Here is a 17,224-nt window from a genome sequence, read left to right as displayed (position 1 = left end):
GTTAAAAAATAAGGTGCTTATATTTCTTTTTCCCCCATTTTACAGCCTACCTTACTCCATAACAATTAATGGTATAAATGTATTATGCAAATTCAGATACTCAACAGGCATAGGACAATCTAACAGTTCCCTGTGCTTATTAATGTCAAGAACATCAGTTCTTTTCAATGGAAGATACATATGTCAACCTACCTTTGACATGTGGGCATCTCTCAACTATATATATCAGAAGAAATTGGTTTGTTTGAAAATATATGAAATACTATTAACAGTTTTCTTTAAATGGTTCCAGTATATCATAATGGTGATTGCTGTTACCAAAAGGCACCAAGGAAGAGAGAAATTTTTTATTTTTTATTTTTAGAAAGACTGATTAGACATGAAAAATTAAGATAGGCTGGAACTATATTTAGAAAGTCCTATAAGGACAAATAGGCACAAAATACAAAACATGAAAAGCATCCCTTTGTTAAATTTGGACATTCCTGCTTCCAGTTTGGACATTGCTAGCATCCAATTAAGTGTGGGAAAGGAAGTACATTTTGTTTTCTACATAAACAATGTTTAAAACAATATCAAATTTAGGTAGTTATGCAAAATTATATAATTTTGAACAGTTTAGCAAGGAAGTTTTCATGTGTCATAATAAAATCCATATGTGCACAATAAATGTTATTTTAGAATTATCAAAAATCTTTTAAAACAAGCATATGTCATAATTTTAACCAAGAAGAATAAGTTGCTTATATTTTTAAAATATGCTAAATAAAAACATTTAACATGCATATATTTCAGGGAACTACAAATTAAATTTTCAGAATCATTTTAAATATAGATAAAAATATGTGTTAACAACTGTAAAAATATCTAGCAAAGGTGTCCAGGTTTTCCTTCTTAGAACTTCTCTATATTTAAATAAATATTTCTTAGTATCATAAAATTATTTCCTTAGCTTATATATTACATATCTTAGTTAACCATTAACATGATAAATCATCAAAATTATTTCTGACCCATACATAGATTTAGAGAAATTCAAGTTTTAATAATATAACACATATACAGTATATAGTTACCTATATATTTGCACATGTAATATTGAATACATCTATAATTTGTCATATTGAGGTTTACATTCATGCAATCCATGAGCATTCTGAAATCAGGAAAACAAACAAAATCCTGACCTTTGATTTGGAATACCTGAGCACAGTCTATGGCTCTGACACCTGTTAGAAAGTCTCTTGAGAAAGTCACTCAACCTCTTCAAACTCTGCTTTTCTTATTTGGAAAATGAATATAGTTAAGCTTTTCCCACCTCTTATTTTCAGCTGATGATTGTCAAGCATAAATATTCAGGCATAATTGTAAAGCACACAGTGTTTCCTGTCAGCAGTAAATACTGAGGTTGCACTATTTGCAACAGGCAGATGCACTTTGATGCATCTTCCTTCTTCTTTGGGGAATAATTATCAACCTTAGTTTTATTACACCCTGAGATATAGTACAGCAATGACAATGGTTCTCACACACTTCTCTAAAAACAATAACAACACCCCATGTTTATCCCTGATTTTAATTCACTTTTAATGTAATCAATAAATACAAAACATTTTATGGCAAATGGACAGATTACATAATAAAGATTGTGAGAAAATCCAAATATGTTTCTCCATGAAAATAAAATTAACCTGTTTTCCAAGCAGGCAGCACTGAAATGTCTTACTGGTGTTAAAGAGAAATCATAGAATTGTACCATTTGAAGTAGGTATCTTTTTTTTGTTTGTTTTGTTTTGTTTGTAGTCTGTATTGATAGCTTCTGCTACATTGCTTTTGAGGCAAAAAGTACCTTTCTTTATTGACTTAATCTATTTGCTAATACAAAGGGTTTTTTTTCTTTGTATCTTAGTCAAAATATCTTTAATTGAAATCTTTCTTCTTCAAAACGATATTTACTTTTCCAGTTGATAAAAATCTTACCAGGCAAGTTCTTTATTGTAGGTGATGGGGGTTGTTATACTGTCTACATTTAAAGGTTTCAAATATAAAATAGAACAATAAAAAGAAAGAGAAAGGGATAGGATAGAAGAATAACCTCTAGAAAACTGTTACAGAAACAGGTTTTGAATCTGGAATCATAAAAGGTGCTGCTTTAAGTGGCAAAGTCAACAAGGAGGTGTAGAATGTTTTTATGTAAATAAATAATTATAATTTGATTTTAATACTGTAGTTTAAACCCAGCATTTGATCATGCACATTATATGTTACATAGTAGTTCAAATAATTCAAGAAATTTTATAACATATTTCTGAATGATGCTACCATTGACCATGATTATTTCATTGCTTCTCTTCTCAGCTCTGCAACTGTTCTGTTCCCCTGAACCCCGCCCACAACACTGAGCCACTCTCTGGGTTCCATCACTCATCCCTGCAATAAACCACCACATTCAAGGGTGCCTTGTTGCCTCCTAGCCACTTGATAATCAAAGTGAACTATTATAGAAAGTCAGCAAACAGACACAAGCCAAAATCAGGTGGAGGTGGCAAGTCCAGGAGATAGGCTTTCATTCATTGACACATTCAAGAAACTTCCCTGAATGTAAGATTCACATCCAAAAAAGTTTCTTCACTTGTTTAGCGATATAGGTTTTTGATTTTCTGTAGTTAGAATGTACCTCTTCATTATTCCATTTGAAGACATATTGCTTTCATCTTTTTATCTCAGTACAAGAGAAAATAGAGACCATTCAGTTCTTCAGTAGAAACTGTAGCACTTGGATGGGAGAAACTTGAAGCATTTTTATAAACTTACCCAATGTACATAGAAGATGTGGTAAAATTAAATGAAGACTACAACCACAGAGACAAATCATATGGATGAGAAACTTGAACAAAAAATATATACTGCCAAGTGGAATATTACATTTCAGAATAGTCGCACATAGAAATAATTGTAAAATAAAAGTCTATTTTTGTTTTAAAAGTACAATAAGAATAAGGTAGGGATGTGTTAGTTGAAACTTCTATAAATATTTTATACAATTTGTAAAAATGCAAAAAATGCATATTTGGAATGGAAACATTTCTGTTTTACATACTCTGAAAAATAACTAACATGTAATAATGGAAAGTTGATCATATTCAACATTTAATATGTCACCAATTCTTGATACATTCCTATGGTCAAATATTGATTTAAGCTAGGTTGAAATAGGTACTGGTTTAAATAAACCTTCAGTGCATGTAGGATTCCACAGGGCCTTGAAAAGAAGAAAACAAAAAAATGAATGAATGACATCAAATTAGTAAAACAAAATGAAATGAAATTTAATGTGAACATATAAAATGCTTGAACACTTAAATAAAAAACACAGACCAACATAAAACTGTTGTATTTATGATTTTCTAAGTCAAAACTATTAAAATTTACTAAAATATTTATATTAATAATGCTTACAGGTTCCCAACTTCAAATTAACTATGCCCTACTATTAAATACAAGAGGGAATTAAAGAGGGAAGATCAATAAGCTAAATTTTATTCTTTCCTTGATTTTGTAAAGTAGATTACAAAATAAGAGTTCTACTCCACTCTTTCCTCTTTGTATTCTTCGAATAGAAAACTTCAGAAAAATGAATGATTGAGTAGTAAGTAAGTCTCCCAAGGCTCTCCTGGCACTGCTGTAAACCCCTTTTAGTTAAAATCCAAGGTCCTAAACACACTGCTCCAACAGAATTTTGTCAATCTGCAGTGATTATTACTAAATTTCTATATTTTACTGCAGTTTTAAGTAATGTGAAACTAAAACATCTCAAAGCCTTTCATCTTAAAAATAAAAGGAGCTCCTTTGTTTAAATAATATGGATAAAAATAAATACAGGGTCCAAGAAGTGTAGAATATGGTACCTGACCCAAAGTAAGGTTGAATTTAGTTGGAGAGATATAAATACCTCCTTTAGTTTGATATATGGATATAAATATAGAAAAGATCATATTACAAGATGATTTTTATATGTAAGTGTATAGGACATGTGAACACATACAAGTATTTTTACACATCTATATGCATAAAACTACTGACCACTACAAGAAGCAGGGTATACAGAACAATGAGAAGTGCTGAAGAAGCTCTATGATATAAAAGATTACTTCCAATTTGGGTGGTCAAATCAAGAATATGATATTGGACCATGGCCCAAAAGGAGAGACCTGTTATAGGGGAGGGGTTATTCCAGATAAAATGGTTAAAACAACAAAACAAGCCAAAATAGTAAACAATAGGGACAAGATAGAGCAATGTATGTTGGAGTAATTTAAGTGGAATAAAAGGTTTATGTTTAGGAAAACTAGGAGCTAAACTTGAATAAATAGGTAAAGGTATAATTTTACTAGCTGTGGATGCTGCTTTGAGGAATGTGAATTTTATCATTTAAGCCTAGTGAGCTATTGAGAGAGAGTTTTAAATATAACACAACGTAAGCTTTGTGTGTGGTTTTATTTATTTATTTATTTATTTATTTATTTATTTATTTATTTATTTATTTTTTGCTTTATCTTTGTAAATCTGTTTGTGGTGCTACATAGATTAGAATGTGTATAGCCCTGTAAGTAGGAAGACAAGACCCCCCAAAATGTGAAGTCCTAAAGCAGCAAACAGTCTTAGAAGGTAACTATTCTTCATAATATGATTTCCTCTGTCAAGATGCTTGTTCCAGTTTTGTTAACAGTTGACCCATCTCTCAAGTTACAGCTCAAGGGCAACATCCTCAGAACAGTCTTCCCTGATGAGTCTTTTCTAAGCACAGGATCTCCTCTTCACCTGATTCATCTCTTTATCTCATCTTTCTGCTTATTTCCACCATGGGCCTTATCACTGTGAATTCTCTTGTTTGGTGCTCTCATTTCTAATTTACTGTCTGTCTTCATCCACTAAAATATAAAGTTTATAAAGAAAGGGAACTTCTCTATCACTCACTGTTAAAAACACAGTGCCTGGAATACCCCTATTTTTTTTAAATGATTGTATAAATGAAAAGGTAAAATATCTCATGACAAAAGTAACCACAGGGCTATAGCTGTACAGTATAGATAGGTGCAGCTATGTATTTGCCAACCGAACATTTATGAGAAAAGTCCGTGGAATCACTAAGACTACCAAATATTTAAAATATGCCCAGTGTTCAGACCTGCTCCCTAAATGCTAGCTGAGTCAGTGTGCAAAGACAGGGAATATTTTTTTATATTTTTTATGTATTTGAGAAATCTGGAATTCTGCCTTCCACAAAATATAGATTGCTCTAGTGGCCTGACCCACATCACAAACCTAGACTTAAGTCAGCCCACACTTGTGAGAAACACCTCACTGGTTAGAAAACCTAATGTATTCAATCACAATTCAACTAGCTTTAGCTCCCTCACCTTACCCTAAAACACAGGACTTCCCAGCCAGTCATGATCCATTTTGAGTTGCTGCTTCTAATGCTCTACAGAACTTGCTCTTGTCCAGAATGCCTTAGGGAGAGAGCTCCACTGCTTGAGAGGCACCGCACTCCACAATCCGTGGATGATTTCCTTTCAGTGAAGGACATCAAACTCATCACTAAATTCTATGCTTTTGTCATTGACCAGATTTGTGGTGAGGATGGAATCTGAAGAAACCTGCTGAAGATTCTGGGAATGGCATCCAAGACACAGGGTAAGGCACCCACAGAACTCTTTAGATCTGCTGCCTTTCTAGGACCTCCCATAAGCTTCTCTCAGATTGAGCTCCACTTATTTTGCATCCTGAGCTCTTCAAGGTTTTTTGTCCTGATCCTGCCTACTAGAAAATCAGGGTGTGAGAGATCCCAGATTTTCACAATGAGACCTACAGGTCTCAGGAACTGTGCACAGGCAGCCAGAAGTGGTAAATCTTTTTGAATTAGAAAATATTATTTTAACAACAACAACAACAACAACAATGGTTACCTCTCACTCTAAAGAAAACAGGGACATAGTGTCTGGGTTCTTGCCCTTTTTATGATAAAGAATTAAGGTGTAAACCACTTTACATTCCTAAAACACTGCCAAGAAATAACCAAAGATAATTTAGAGTTACAGTGGCCATTTTGGGGCTTTTATAACATAGGGGATATTATATACTTATGAAGAGCCTTTGAAGGTAGAGACTAAAACACTAAACAAAAAGATTGGGCTACTTTCTTTGATTAGTATGGTGAAGCGTAAGCTTCTAAATCAAAAATTGTGTCTTTTAAACAATCATTGCAAAAAGCCACTCCACAGTTAAAACAACATAAATTGAAAAAATCAGAAAAGGCACTATGCATACCAACTCTAATTCCAACTGTACCTCATTCTTTCACTTCCCTTCTTAACTACCCTGAGATTCTCAACTCACTGTTGGAGTTTCCTTTCCATTCTGAATATCTTTTCACTCAATTCCCTTTTTTTATCCTCACCTGAAAATATATTTTTATTGATATTTTTAGACAGAAAGGGAGAAAGAGAGAGAAAAACATCAATCTCAAAGAGAAACATCTATAGTTTGCCTCCCATACATGCCTCAGCTGGGGATTAACCCCACAATTTAGGTATGTACCCTGACTGGCAATCAAACTCACAACCTTTTGGTGTACAGGATGATATTCCAACCAACTGAACCACCTGGCCAGGGCATCAATTCTCTTTTAAAACTCGGCCAACAGAAAATCCTAATAAAGACAAGGATGCCCCTAAATTTATTCCCCAATCCAAGCCACTTTTATGCCATGGACCAAGGCTAAACTACGAATCACAGTAAAAGACTTCCTGAAACCAAAGGAGGATCCTCAAAAAATTTACAAAGGAATTTAGAATCCTGATCAATGCTTATTGCTGTACATCGTTCCAGGTCCCAGAAATGAAGAGAGTCAAGCTAGATGAAATCTAAAGGGGAACTGCAATCAGAAGCCCAAGCCGCTGCCAGAGATGCTAGATGAGCCTGTAAAATGGCTCAAGATTTTTTAAGGGCTGTTCCCAGAATATTCGCACTAAGAACAAACAGAACTCTAGTTCAATCTTGCAAATGAAAAAAAAAAAAGGATGAATCAGTAGCAGATTTTAGAACTAGATTTGAATCTTTATTTCTGAGATACTCAGGTTTTACTGAAACAACTTCCCCAAATCAATTTGTCCTCATGCCCCTTTTTCTGCATTACTTCTTCCCAGATCCTTCTAGTATGACCGGCTGAACAGACCAGAATGGGGAGTCATGAATACTGATGGAGTTTGTATTCTGGCTGAACACTTTAAATATACTTTAAAATTAGAAAAGAAAAGCCACCAAACCCATGGCCCTCCAGCTCTAAGGGCCTCAGTCAACAGACAAGCCACCTTAATATTTTAAACTTCAAGAGACCAGACCTAAACAAGCCTGGCCCTTAGCCCCATGTCACATATTTGAAGAGATAGGATATTGGAGAAAAAAAAACTGTCCCAAAGAAACATATGTTGCATACATCTTCCATACTTTAGAAGTGAATGACCTCAGTGAAGGGGCTCCTAGGGACATACACAAAAGCTGCTTTCTATAGTCCCTCTAAATGAACACAGAAAAATTCAAATCAAAATAAATGACAAAACATGTACAACTTTAGTAGATACAGGATTGGCCTTACCTATGCTAAGCCCCAGCATTTTAAAGCAGCCATTCTGAAAAATAAAAACAATATAAAATAGTGGGATATTCAAATAAGACACAAGGAGCCTACCCACCAAGCTGGCCCAGATGACTGACCCTAGGACCAACCTCCTGCGTACCTTTCTACTCTGTGATTCAACCCCTTTGGATTTAATCAGCCAAGACCTTTTATCTAAATTACAAGGGCACAAATTTCACTTCTGATGGAAAAAAAACCCTCAAACTCTCTGACCAACCTGAATCAGAATTATTATGTGCCTACAATTTGTTATAGAAGGTATTGAAGATGACTCACCCTATGAGACTAGAGTTACTTGAAGCTCCCTAGACTCTCGGGTAACTGTAGTAATAGATAGTGAAGAACCAAGAATGCTGAACACATAGAAGTCCAAACACACTCAACCAAACTTTTGCCTAAATTGCTTCAACATCCATTAAAATAAGAAGCTATGCACAGGTTCATCTTCATTATAAAATATTTAATTTCCAAGGGTTATTTTCCCCTTGCACCAACTAAGCCTTGTAACACTCCCATTCTTCCAATGAAAAAGCTGAAAGGGCAAGGATTATGAGTTGTCCGTGATCTAGGGGCAATAAATGAAGTTGTGATTCCTCATTTTCTAAACCCAACCCAAATACCTTGTTATCACAATTCCCAAGAGATCCTAAATGATTCACAGTGGTAAACTTATGTGCAACTTTCTTTAACATCCCTGTGGTTCCAAATAGACAATATTTATTTACATGGAACAATCAGCAATATACTTGGGCCATAATGCCTTAGGAATTTACTGAAGTTCCTGCATAATTTTCCTAAGCCCTCTATCCATATCTACCACCCTATGATTCCAACAGGGGTCCTCATTTTTATAGTATGTGATGACCTGTTGCTATATTCTTCTACTCAAGAAACCTCTAATTTAGACTCAGTAGAGGGTGGGGCAAAAGTAGGTTTACAGAGTTTATTCTCACACTATTATCTATTAACTATTGTATTACTTTCCATATGAATAACTGTCAACATACTTTGTCCCACCCTTTATTTACTCTAATAGTTGGCAAAGGTCACAAAGGAAAAATGTCAGTTTTGCAAACAGGTTGTTTAGTGTTTAGAATGTGATTTAAGTGTTTAGGAGATACTTTTTCCAAAGTGCATGCAATTAATACAAAACTTTCTAAAATCTCTCACACACACATGCACACACATGCACACACACACACACACACACACACACACATCCTTAGAGAGCTTTTAGGCCTGGCAGGATATTGCCAGCTTTGGATTCCTTCGGAAGCTTCCCTCTTTTATGGACTCATCAAAACCTCCACACCGAAACTGTACCATGGAAAAGAGAAGCATGAACAAGCACTTATTGACCTTAAAAAAGCCCTCCAAAATCCCCTGGCTTTTGGCCTACCCAACTATGATCAGTTTTTTTTCCTTCTTTTTTTTTTTAAATTTTAATTGTTGTTCGAGTACAGTTTTCTGCCTTTTACTCCCATCCCAGCCCACCCCACCAGCCCTCCCCACCTCCCTCTCATTTCCACCTCCCCTAGTTTTTGTCCATTGTCCTTTATACTTGTTCCTGTAAACCCTTCCCCTTTTCCCCTGAAATTCCCTTCCTTTCTCCCCTCTCCCCTCTGGTCACTGTCAGCCTGTTCTCTATTTCAGTGTCTTTGGTTATATTTTGCTTGTTTGTTTGTTTTGTTGTTTAGGTTCCTGTTAAAGATGAGATCATATGGTATTTGTTTTTCATCACCTGGCTTATTTCACTTAGTATAATAAGTGCTTCCCAGTTCCATCCATGCTGTTGCAAAGGGTAGGAGCTCCTTCTTTCTTTCTGCTGCATAGAATTCCATTGTGTAAAAGTACCATAGTTTTTTGATCCACTCATTTACTGATGGGCACCTAGGTTGCCTCCAGCACTTGGCTATTGTAAATTGTGCTGCTATGAACATTGGGGTGCTATGACCAGTTTTTTACCTTATTCCTCCATGATAGGAATAATCAGGCTTTAGGAGTTTTAACACAAGACCAAAGTGAAAGAATGAGACCTAGCTCATAACATAGCATGCAGTTAGACTCACTAGCTAGAGTTTTATACAAACTGTCTTAAAGAAGTCACAGCTGCAGCTAAATTAGCATAAGTCTCAGCATATCTGACCTTAGGAAATTATGTGTATCTCCAAACACTTTAGCTGTTCAGAGTCTTCTAAGCTCAGCTCCAACTCAACACCTTTCCTCAAGTAGGCTCTTCACTTGTGATCTACTTTTATCTCCATCTAACATACATCTTAAATGCAACCTTAATCCCATTACTTTACTTCCTTTATCAGGTAAGAGGAACATGGCTATGAGGCAGGTATTTTCCAATCAGTTACCCATGCCTAGATTCAAAGCATATACTCCCATATAATCCAGACTTAATTGTATATGTGTACAGGTCTGAAATAAGCAGGGGAAATATTAAATTGATTACACAGTCATTACTAACCATGAGTTAACTGAATGCAGATCTCTCCCACAATGTAGTTCAGCACAACAGGTGGAATTATTTGCCTTGACCAAAGCATGCATAATCATTCAAGAAAAATCAGTTAACACTGACACGAACAGCACTATGCTTTTAGCATGGTACCTGATTTTGGAATGCTATAAGAACCAAGAGGTTTTCTAACTTCAAGCAGCACTCCTATTAAAATTTGGTACAAACAGAAGAACTTCTCTCTGTCAGTTTACTTCCCTTTAAAATACAATATAATTAAGATTGAGACTCACACTAAAGGACCTAAGTCCCAGAATCAGGAAAATGTATTGGCAGAGTTTCATGCCAAAGCCACTGGATCCTGAGATTGATAAAATCCACTACATAGTTCAGAGGCCCATTAATTTTCTTACTCAACTTCTCACATCACAGGTCATCATTTCACAACAAATTACTTCTCCTCCAAGGAAACAGCAATACTAGAAAACAAAGGGTTGTAAATTCCATGAGACCTCCAAGCCTTGGAGAGTCAGGAAGTACCTGGCTCTCCCAGAGTCACTCAAGGTGTCCCTACTCCATACCTTATGCCCCACGACACACCAAAGAACAGAAAAAAATATGATATTGGTAGGGAAATTGCTGTAAGACTGCAACTAAAGTAATTAATTGGTATAAGACCTGTCAAATTCATAACCCCAGTAAGCTATCCAAGTTTCAGGGGAACAACTCCATCACTGATGAAACCATTTGAACATGCAACTGGATGTCATTCAATTGCTCTGGCACAAGGCTATCAATCTGTACTAGTTACTGATTGCTTATTTTCTGGATGGATTGAGGCCTTTCCCTATAGAAAGACTGATGCCCTTTCTGTTGCCCCCCACCAAAAAAAATAGAACATGTTATCTCAACTTGAGATATACCTAGATAAATTTCCAGTGACTAAAGGATCTTTTTTCACCGGACAAATTGTGCAGGCCATCAACAAGAGTCTCCATATCGGGTGGCATTGCCATTGCCCCAACCTTCTTCAATCAGCAAATAAAGTTTAAAAAAAAATAAGGGCATGGTCAAACTTGAACTATCAAAGTTTTCAGACTCCACAGAATTCCCATGGCCTAAAAATCTTCCTCTAGCCCTATGTACTATAGGGAGAACATCAAATGGAAATTACAAGTTAACTTCTTATGAAATTATCACAGGGAGACTGGTGTCACTTCTGGTCAAACCTCATATTGACATTCCTCTCATTTATACCAAAATGGTACATTATTGCAGATCTCTAAAGGTGCATTTCCAACAGGTTGAGGAAGACTTTCCCAACCCAGAGTCCATTAACTTTCCTCCCCACAACCTGAAACTTGGGTCTCATGAAAGAGACATAAAACAAGTCTGCCTTTGTACCTCGGTGGAAGGAACTCTATCAAGTGCACCTCACTACCAACACAGCTGCTGAACTTCAAGGCATCAGACCCTGGCCCCACATGTCTCAAATGAAGAGGGCACAACCTGCTTCATGGACTTGAGCTCTGGCCACTAGCCTTCAGTCCACATAGACTATTTCCACCCAAGATGTCAAATCATAACTTCATACTTCAACCTCAAACATAAAACACTTCCTTTTTCTTTTTCTTACCTTTACATTGGCACTGGCTAGGAAAGATAATGATGTTATGTGTACCTCCCCCAGGACACCACTGATGGGGATATCCTTTCAGATTACAGGATTTGTCATAAAAAACTCTGATCTTTCCATGATGTTAAAAACATCCTGGTCCTCCCTGTGACCATTTTTTCCTCCATTCCTAATGTCACCATAAACTACAATCAAATACCCTTAGAAGTTACTTAAAAGTCTGACTTTGACAGTCAAAACTCCCTGTGCCTTACTTTAATCTCTCCCTTGTCATTATCATATGAACTCAGACAGACGAGAATAACTTTAAAAACATTCTCACGGCCATGTTCTTATGATTAAATACAAACTGCCCCTGGCCTAGATATGCAACTTTTTCTGCAACTACCTGCCTTGGCAAAGAGTTTAGTACATTTATTTTAGAATAGAAAATTATCTTCCCAAATGTGATGAAACCTCACAGATCCATGCTTAACTGAAAAAACCCCTGTCGATGAGTCCATTAATAACACTACTTTAATGGGAGCAGCGTGTGCTCCAGCAGGGTTGATTTTTGTCTGTAGCGTTTTTAAGGGAAAATATTCTTCTCAGGTCTATCTATGGATGCCCAGATGGCTAATGCTTAACAAGAGAGTGTCATTTGCATTATCTAATTGTACTTCTAACATTCCACAATCAAACAGACTTCTCAGTAGTCAATTCCCTTCAATTTACATTATTGAACAAAACAGGAATTACCATGAGGCATTATGATTCACGATTCACTTCCTTTGGCAGATCCCTACTCCCCCGGTTAGGTGTAAGTGCAAATGAAGCTATGATCCGGAACCTCTCCTTAATTCTTGAAGATATGGCAGAATCTACTGCTATAGCAATAGCTTCCCAACAAAAATCCTTAGAATCTTTGAGGAAAATTGTCCTTGATAGTAGGATAGCCCTTGATTATCCTTTAGCACAGCAAGGAGGCATCTACATTGTGGCCAACACCACTTGCTGCAGTTGGATTAACACTTTTGGGAAAGTTAAGACTCAGCTACATTAGGATCACAGAACAAGCCATCTGGCTTAAGTAAGTGACTCCTTCAGTGGGGCCTTTCTTGGATCAATTTGATCATTGTTGGTCTGGATAGGTGGGACTGTGGCTTCAGAGTGCCCTCTGATTGTTGGGTATTATCCTGAGGAGAGTTCTTCTAATAGTCTTCCTGGTGCACTGCGTTCACTTAAAGGCTTTAAATGCATGCATACAGCTGCTGGAAACAGACAATGATCTCCCTTTGCCTCAAATGCTAAAAAGGATAAAGACAACTCAGAGGCAGAGACCTCAATATCCTAACCTATGATTTCCAGTCAGAGATACAACCTGCCTCCAACATGAACAAAAAGTGGTAGCTTAGAATGGTACTAGGACCTTAAATTTTAATCAATACTCTAACTACAACTCAGTACTACTGACAGTATTGGTCCGAAGGGGGCAACTGATATCAGGATTCATTGATAAAATGGAGGTTGCCTCAGTGGCCTAAGCCACCTTACGAACCTAAAGTTAAGTCAGCCCACATTTATGGGAAACACCTCACTATTTAGGGAATCTAACCCATACTAACCACAATCACTCAGCTTTAGCTAGCTCACTTTACACTAGAAAACAGGGCCTACAATCTGTCTGTTAGCCTTAGCAGGTAATCCCCCAGCTTCTAGTCAATCCTGCTCTGATCACATTGCTGCTTTTAATTCTCCATAAAGCTCACTTTTGTTCAAAGTTCCTTGGTGCTGTTTTCACTGCTATGAGGCACTGCACTCCACAATCCATGGATTATTATTTTCTTTTGAATAAAGGGTATGATACCCATCACTAAGTTGTACTGTTTGTCATTTGACAAGTGTATTTTAAGCCTCCTGACATTCATATTTTAATAAAACTCTAATCCAGATCCACCTTTTATTGTTCTAGAAAATTTAATAAAATGAAGGGAAAAATATAATAGGTTGAATATGTTCAGAGACACAAATGTCACTAAAATATATAATACTAATGTTTCTCTTACCATATAAGTTTATAATATTCTAGGATTTGCCAAAGAGCAAGGATAAAAGCCTCAACATTTCTCTATCTGCAAGGAAACGTTAAGGCTCAATTAATGATAATAAGTGGCTCCCTGTAAACACTCTGTAGACATACCAATAATTTGAAAAATATAATTCTCTGATTTTTTTATAATTAACAACTCTGGGAATATTGTAAATTAAGAAAATCAGTTAAAATTAGATTATTTTAGGCTTTAAAACACAATGTATTCAATATATTGTCAAATTAGGAAAAAACTCCAAGTTTGAATATTTACAATTTTAATAATTATATCTTTAGAAGAATAGTGTCTTTGTTTCTCAAAACTTTTCAGGTTATTTTATTTTTTATGAAAGTAGTACTTGAAATTAAATATAATCTAGAAACATAATTTCATATCCTTATGGCAATGTTGAGGAGTTTGCTTTTTTAAATAATGTATTTCTACACTAAAATTACAAACATCATTATTATAAAAGCACATATGTTCATTGCAAAATGTGAGAAAAAGAGATAAGCAGAAATAAGGATTTAAAATGTCATATTCCTAACAACCAGCGGTGATCCTATCAACTTTAGCGTATTCATTTTCACATTTTCTTCCTTACCAAAATGAGACCATACAGTATATCCTGTTTTTTTAAGTTACTCTACTTGCTGCCTTTCCCCCCAGTTAATGACTTCAATCCTTCCATGCCAATATATTTTCATGTTATCTAACAGCTGTCATTCAAATGTCCTCAAATATCCTTCAAGTACAGGTGAACTGTTGGGCTGAACTGCCCAACTCAAGATTCAGTCCTGTACCACCTATCACATGCATTTAAATGCTATTTAAATCTTGCTTCTAATTTTTAAAACATGAAATAGACTTTCCCCTTATTGGGAAAATTTCTAAGCATGCCAAACAATAGAAAGACTGATATTATTAACATCTGCATAGCCATCACCTAAACTCAGTGATTTAGAGTGTCATAGTTGCTTTTGCTGCTTCTCCCTCCCAACATATATACACACACAATTATATATACATGTTACATTTGCCATATGTCTTGTTAATTTCTTTAATAATGATAAGCCCCCAATTTTTAATGGCACTTTCTTTTTTAAGGGTACATGTTGCTTCTTTCAGAATGCTGCTTACTTGGAACATGTCTAATTGGTAACTTGTGACATTGTTTTACATATCCATTTACATCCTGTGTTTACTGTATACTGAAGGTTAGGTATACCAGCTTGAGCCATCTCAGGTTGGATGTTTCTGACTATCACTGTATACTCTTTCACTGGGCAGAGCTAAATATATTCTTAGTAAATTATGAATTCATATTGATAGTTTCAATCTGAATATTATATTACAGGGTTTCTTTTTCCTTTTTAAATGTTTATAGTTATATTTCTTTTCTCTCCTCCTGAAATACCTTGAGTACTAGTAAAGTCTACTGAATTATTAGTTGAATTTTATACTATACATAAATAGCTTCAAAATTATTATAGTAGCAATATAATTGTACCAGTGAGTCAAGTTTTAGATTTTTTTGCAGTTTTCTTTGTCTTTAGGCTATAGCCAACTAAAGATATACAACCAGAGAAAGGGTGCCAAATCACTTTAAAATTGTTTTTCCCCCCTGTGGTTATTTATACCAATTTGATGTAGAATTAAGTTTATCTATTTCAAGACGACTTTAATCCTTTAGTGTTCTTTTTCTCATGAAAACTGTATTAAAATATGTACTTAAAGAATTTTAAATCACTGTCTTATCTTCTGTACTATGCTATACTTCTCTCTTGCTTCTCCTATGGGTAAAGACATTTATTTTTTTTTGTTATCTGCACATACACAAAATATTTAAAAAATGAAATACTATATAACTGCTTCACACCTTGATTGTTGCACTTAATAATGTAGTCTAGCACTTAGGTCATATTGGAACATGGATATCACCCTCATCTGGGAGGCTTCACAGCCCTACATTTTGTGAATAGCACCCATTACCAAATGGCCCTCTACTAAAGAACATTTGTGTTTTTTTTCTTCTTTTTTAAATCTAATATTTATTGTATTTTTCCCCATCTGGTCCCCTTATATTCCCCTGTGTTGTTTTTCATTGTTAGTTTTTACAAATAATGCACATTAAGGGAAACCTTCTGGAGATGCTGTTTCATATATGTGAATATGCATGTTTGGGGTAGATTTATAGAGATAGCACCGCTGGAAGAGGAAAAACAACCATATTCAGTTTTGTTACATTTTTTCAAAATCCCCTTTTATGGGGATTTTGCCATATGACAATGGAGTTCTTCAAGAAAAAAAATGTAAAAACAATGTTTAATATTTACATGCCTGAATAATATTCAGTAATTTAAGTTATAAAATAAAAATTATGTATTAATATTACAGTAAAATAATATTCATATTGGAAGTGCCAAAATATATAAGTACATATGTTTAAGTACATGTAATGTATTTATAGATAATGGTTCAGTGTTTATATATTTAACATACTAAAAAAATCAAGGTGGGGAAAAGCTTTTAAAAGAAGTAATTTTTGAATATTTTATTGATTTTTGTTAAGTTCCTTTTAGTTTCTTGTTGATTAAGGCATAAGAGTGAGTGATTCCTGATGTTCCTTCCCTCAAAGAAGAAAAGTTAATCCTTTCACAATCAATTAGGATTTGTAGCAACTTTTCAAAAAGACTTCCAAGTACACATTTCTGGAGCAATATTAAGCGTTTCTTAACATTTGAAAAGCTAAAAAACACTATATTTCCAAATTCTACATTAGTTTTTTTCTTAGGCTTAAAAAATCAATTCATCAATTATCAGGTTATACTTTGCAATGCAAAAAAAATGACAAACCTGTTTAGAATACTTTCTTTTTGAAAATTACTTTACACTAGACTGTATCTTAAAAATGTTTTCCTTTCATGCAATGGATTAAATCTATATCTATACATTCATTTATAAGCATAAAACCCTTAAAATAATAACAATTCTGAAGTCTTTACTTATTCTGAATTGTAAAATGTACTCTCCTGGTATAAATTTTCTCCAAAGTAATTCAGCTTTGTAAGTTTGAAGTACTAATTATCATCTTAACAATGTGGTGTCACATAAAAGTATCATTTCCTGGTATTCTTACTTTATAGAGCACAAGGTTAATGCTACATGTGGTTCTCTTTTAGAAACTTTCTGTAATGCAATATTGTGAGAATTTCCATTCCATCACCTGCTTGGTACAAAGCCAAACATTTATAAACCTTTTATCTCCCTTTAGCTTTTCATAGTCATTTATTATGAAAACACTTACAACTTTATTTTGAAATACTTGCTGGACATGGCCACAGACCCCAAAT

At 34.9% G+C, this 17,224-nt stretch overlaps 1 protein-coding gene across 6 annotated transcripts in view; it reads right to left on the bottom strand.

Annotated features, from left to right (window-relative positions):
• CCSER1 (coiled-coil serine rich protein 1) overlaps positions 1-17,224 on the bottom strand; it is a 1,274,087-nt gene that overhangs the window by 576,506 nt on the left and 680,357 nt on the right. For 2 of the 6 annotated variants that reach the window (XM_045820202.1, XM_045820204.1), the window contains 2 exons: positions 7,658-7,691; positions 342-3,262 (listed from right to left, as the gene is read on the bottom strand). The exons of 3 other annotated variants lie outside the window; for them this stretch is intronic. In XM_045820202.1, coding sequence (XP_045676158.1) covers positions 3,237-3,262; positions 7,658-7,691 — 60 coding nt within the window. In that variant the 3' untranslated portion in view covers positions 342-3,236. Of the gene's footprint in view, positions 1-341; positions 3,263-7,657; positions 7,692-17,224 lie in introns of those variants that run through there. One more of the 6 variants, XM_045820203.1, reaches the window with a different exon arrangement.

This window comes from Phyllostomus hastatus, unplaced genomic scaffold, assembly GCF_019186645.2.
Source record: "Phyllostomus hastatus isolate PE091 unplaced genomic scaffold, TTU_PhHast_1.1 phas_scaffold_39, whole genome shotgun sequence".
In the NCBI taxonomy this organism is placed as follows: domain Eukaryota; kingdom Metazoa; phylum Chordata; class Mammalia; order Chiroptera; family Phyllostomidae; genus Phyllostomus; species Phyllostomus hastatus.
The sequence above is the reverse complement of the archived record's forward strand: the minus strand, read 5'-3'. Positions and strand labels throughout refer to the sequence as shown.